Source organism: the organism of the source record quoted next (assembly GCF_019968955.1).
Source record: "MAG: Porospora cf. gigantea A chromosome Unknown PgA_NODE_1400_length_6098_cov_504.926, whole genome shotgun sequence".
Classification (NCBI taxonomy): domain Eukaryota; phylum Apicomplexa; class Conoidasida; order Eugregarinorida; family Porosporidae; genus Porospora; species Porospora cf. gigantea A.
In genome coordinates, this window is record NW_027151402.1 from 1,080 (window position 1) to 6,098 (window position 5,019).

Below are 5,019 nucleotides of genomic sequence, written 5' to 3' on the forward strand. Positions count from 1 at the left end.
GTGGACTGTGTAGAGAAACTCAATGGCATTTGTCTGAGGCGTCCAGTTCCGCTATTCTTGCTGACTGGCTTCGACGACAATCACCGTGACTGATTAGGGAGACAGGGTGACGGGTTGTTTCTCACAAAAGTTATCAGCATAGGAGTGCAGCCCACCTCGCGATCCTAGTGCCGTCGGTGGTATTTGACTGAGACTTTAGGACTCTGTGCATCAGGGCGAAATTGTATCCTGTGGTTTTTAGCATCTACCAAAAAAGAACCGACACAAGTTTTGAGATCGAACTCAGGTTCCAGCCGGGGCGTCGGTAGAGAAAATCAGTGCACTACTCCGCGTAAGCCCCATGTGTTTCAGCGCCTCCTGCGCTCCAGTGTTGCCTTCTTCAACCTCCACTCTCAAAACAGGATTCAAGCCGGCGAGGTCCCTCACCGCTTTGAACAGCTTTCTGTAAAGCCCCTGCCTCCGGTGCTCAGGGGTCACGTACACACCATCGATGTCGTACACGTACGCCGCCTTCATTACGTTCCAATGATCCCTGAACCGGAGACTCGCAACGGGGTGGGGCCCTACCTGGATGAGGAGGATGTGGGTCGACTGACTGGTGAGAGAGTGTTGCACGCTTTTCCGTAGCAGGTCCAGGTCTGCCCTTCGCCCCTCTGATTCGAGTGCCAGCTGTCTGTAGAATCCCGCTAACACCTCCGCGTCATCTAAGCCTGCTTTCCGAAGCACTTCCATGAGGTGCACACTAAGGTGCAATGAATCGGCTTCGAGTGGGCGGTGTCCTGTTGCTAGCCTTCGTCCTATGTGGCAATGTTCCAGTGGTGTCGAGACTGATGAAGCCCCCACCGGGGGTACCCTTGGATCAAAGTCACATCCCGGCGTTGGAACGGGTAGCCAAGCAGACATTCCTGTTTGCGGGCTTCCCAGCAGGATTGCTGGCGCAAGCAGCAGGGGCACGATCCACGATCTTATCCGGCCAGTGCCTGCTTTTTCTCGGCGTGACACTACTTACAATGGTGCAGCCGCCTGTGGTTGTCCGTCCTAGCACAGAGCCCGTGGGACTGGATGGTCCTGTGATGCCTCCCAATCTCGAGGCGTACACGTCTCAGCTCGCCGATGTCGACCTTCAACTCTTGATAAATGGAAGATCGCCCGCAGAGACAGACCCTCCAGCATCCATCCTGGCAGTTCACCACGACCTTGAGCCGTTGAACGAGACCGAATTGAATGTAGAGCGCGGCGTGATGGTGGAGTGGCCGCAGGGAATGGCTCGAGAGTACTCAAAGGTTGCCGGATTCACCGAAGAGTTCACGCCGCTGCGTAGCAGCGAAGCACTAGCCTTCCGATCGCAACTACAACGAGCCCTTCACCAGAAAGTCGCCGAGGCCGCAGCCGACCTCCACCGGCAGCAGATGGGCAATGAAACAATGGTAGACCTGGCTGAAATGTTAGCATCTGACACGACACGCGCCGAGCAGGTGAACCGACTGCGACGCGATCTTCAAAAAACTGAGCAAGCGCTCAGAGTTCATCTCGCCGTGATTCGCAAATTGGGTGCGGCCCATAAATTGCCTGACCTGGCGGCCCTGGATATCCGGGCTGCCGACTTGGCGTTGGAGTCTGTCTACGAGATGAGCAAAGAGGACTTCTTCGATGCCAAGGCAGTGGCAAAGGCTGTTGTGGACAGCCGTAGGAAATACGATCAGCTTCGCGAGCTGCTGCCCAGCAGCGCGTTCAGGCGGTGGTTGTCCAATGTAGAACTCATGACGGCTACCCAAAAGCATTTGCTGCTGAGGCACATCAGGGACGTCACGTCGATGAAAGTTCACCCACCTACTGATGTCGAGCCGTCAACGGGGACGGAATTGGACATCCGGGAATTCGGGACAATCCAGATGCGACATAAGTTTAGTGGGGCTCGAGAGGATGACGAGGCAGCACCTGCGGAGCCCAGTCGCTATGATGACTACAGAGACGCCACGAAGGCACGTGGCATTGGAATATACTATGATCTGCTCAACCGGATAGCCAAGCGCAAACGGTCCTGGATAGACGATGCCATCGCCGAACTGGAGAACCGCCTCAACTCCCAGTCGCTTCATCCGCACGAAGTTCGGAAGACGAAGCGCGTGCTCGATGCGCTGAGAAGGGCGCCGAAAGACGCGAGGGTGGCTGAAGTTCTGGACGAACACTCAGGCCAAATCCCAACGTTCGCCCTGCCACTAAACATTGAAGAGGCACAGGCGGTCCTTCAGCAGCGGAGGACGGCTCCGCCGGATGAAGAGTTCTGGGAACCGGGTGACGAAGACCCAACCGATGGGGAGATTCCCAACGGAGAGGCAGAGAGGTCTCCTCAAGCTGACCTGAACCGCGTCCCAGACGAGTTTGAAGCCCTATTAAGACGGGACTCGGAGGGGGGTACCCACGGGATGCTGCGAAGCGAACGCTCTGGCGAGGTGCACCTCTTCGACGACCTGCCCTCCTTTCAGGAGACCAGAGAGCGTGAGCTCCAATATTTTGACGCCACGCCTGTGGTGAAGATTCCCTACAGGGTAAGACTTCCAACAACATCCCAACCAACAAAAGATCCGACTTCTGAGAGGGATCCCGGAGCGAGAGCTGACGTGAACCTTATGTCAGCAGCTATGAAGCTGGTGGAGGACCACTTGGAAGCAGCCCAACACGCGGATCCTGGCATCGATGAGGTGGTGCAGCAGATATCCTCTCTCGACGCGAACTCTGTGGAACGACTCTCACATATTGATAACCTAGATCTGAAAGTCCAGAAAATGATCTCGGCCCCACACGATATTTCCAAGGACGATCGACGGATCCTGGAAGAGCTTCTTCAACAGTACAGCGAGCAGCTCACTGGGGAGGTGGGTGACATGACTGATTTCCGAGGTCCACGGAAGGTACCGGCCTTCCTGGGCCTCGGTAGGACAAAGGCGGAAGGCAGAGTGTTCGAGGAGGAAGAGAACAGCCAGGTCGAGGAGAGGCTCGGGTACGAAGAAAGGCGAGAGAGGGAGATACATTCGGAGTCTCTCCAGGATAAGCGAGTGGAGGAATTGCTGACGGAAATTGAGACTCTCACTCCGAAGTTCGAGTCTCGGGCTGGCAATCAAGACTTGGAGGAAATCTGGCATCAATTCCGCAGGAACACTGACCGAGAAGACCGCGAGAATGAAATTAAGGCAACGTCTGACCCGCATGACAATCTGGAGGACGTGATTGGCACGAAAGCATTCTCCTTTGACAGCGTCCCTAGACCGGAACTTCCACTTCCGCAGGTTGATGAGAAGGGCCCTAGGAAGTCCAAAACGGCACCTACCGTGGCCATGCCCACGCCTGCTGTGAGGTATCGAGACCAGGCCACCTCAAGGGCTGCTCCCGGCAAGCGGAAAACATCCACGTCGACACCCAGACGCCAAGAGACTTCACCTGCAGTGGACGCTGGTCTAGACCCGTGGGAAGAAGGCCCTCTGGCCAACGCCCGCAAGGGGCTGGTGGAGGTCCAACGTCGACGAACGGTGCCGTTGCTCGAGAAGTGGGCGATGCCCACAGCAGCGAGGCTACTGATGCCCCCAGCGAAGTCATCGAACGGTCCGACATACCCCGTTCTCCACCGGTTTGCAACGAGCAGTGTTCCATATCCCGACCCTTACCACCCCGCAGAAAACGGACCTTCACGCGTGGTATTCCCTACACCAACTCCTGAAGTTGAACTGGCCTCAGACGACTTCTCCCTCCTCCGTTACGCCAACGTAGCCGTCAGCATAGGCGCCGCATTCGTGGAGATGGGAACAATAAATGGAGCCGCCTTGTTTTGGGAAGCCCCGGGGTTGGTCATTCCGCTGGTGTACGCTGCCAAGCACGTCAATGCGTACCTCTGGACTTACATCGTCGACTGGAACACTCAGGAAGACGTCAGAGTCTTGAGCTACATCCTACTGTTGGTTGGGGTTGTTTTGGTGGCAACACACGCTCCTGCCAGCAACTTCAACCAGCACGTCGCAAATGATAGGCTCGAAGGAGTCCGGCACCGTCCAAAATACTCCGGCCTCGTAACCCGTAGCGGGGTCACGTTTGCCGTTAAGCCGCCATCGGTTCTTTCGCAGCTCCTGTCTCAGAACTTCGCACTCTTGATGCTCTTTGCTGTCGTGTGTATCTGGAGTGCGAATGAGATGCTAGGCGCGGTTCCTCGGCTTATACGACTGTTCTACCTTGCAAAATCCCGCGAGCTCCTGCGGCTTTTTGACGTCGTTCAGACATTCAAGGTGGCGTTTCTGGTACCGATAGCAGTTGCGACTGTGAGACCGCCCTGGTTCCTCATGTCTGCAATGTGCGGATTGCAGGTGGTAGTCTGCCTTTGCCTCCTCTTGGGCAACGAAATTTTCGTTCAATCCGTGATCGTGGTCCTGTTGTCGATCCTGTCGCACTCGATGGTGGTCCTGGACTATATCATCGTGTCCGTGTTTACGTTCGCCAACCACACCCTGGTCCGCGGTGCCAGCCTGGCTTTCATTGGCCTGCTTTATCCTCTCTGGAGATGGATCGACGTTCAGAATCCAACATCGAACGCTGTGGTGGTGTGCTTGGGCATCAGCCTGCTTGCATCATTTTTGGCATTGTTCCTGAGGCCAGTCTACGATGTTGGGTACGACCCTGATTGGGACGTGATCGTCGACAGTTCAGAATCAGTAGAGTCCGGAATGTTTGCTGCACAAGAAACTCGAGTTTGACAAGTGTGATCGAAGTTTTAGGATTTTTTCATAACGGCAATCAGGGGGTCATCTTCGGGATTGAACGTACTGCCAAATACACGCAGCACCAGCAACGTGAACATTCAGACTGCGAACAACGCCCTGCTGTGGAATCTCGACCGCTGAGTCGGCGGATGCGAGCAAGTTAAAAGGAATTCCCGTCTTTTCAGCGCCCAGCAACAGCGCACAGCGTTCAGGGAACCTCATCTCATCCAGCGGCACTGACGTTGCGGTTTGCTCCACCGCCACGATATTGTAG

The 5,019-nt window shown here is 55.7% G+C and overlaps 2 protein-coding genes across 2 annotated transcripts; one reads left to right on the forward strand and one right to left on the reverse strand.

Annotated features, from left to right (window-relative positions):
- Positions 1 to 282: 282 nt before the first annotated feature.
- On the reverse strand, positions 283 to 732 carry KVP18_004353 (uncharacterized protein; the record flags this gene model as incomplete). Its single annotated transcript, XM_067956884.1, has 1 exon — positions 283 to 732. The coding sequence occupies one exon, from the start codon at positions 730 to 732 to the stop codon at positions 283 to 285; it is 450 nt and encodes a 149-aa protein (XP_067812763.1).
- Positions 733 to 752: 20 nt separating this feature from the next.
- Positions 753 to 4,739, forward strand: KVP18_004352 (uncharacterized protein; the record flags this gene model as incomplete). The annotated part of the gene is made up of 1 exon (XM_067956883.1): positions 753 to 4,739. The coding sequence occupies one exon, from the start codon at positions 753 to 755 to the stop codon at positions 4,737 to 4,739; it is 3,987 nt and encodes a 1,328-aa protein (XP_067812762.1).
- Positions 4,740 to 5,019: the final 280 nt, after the last annotated feature.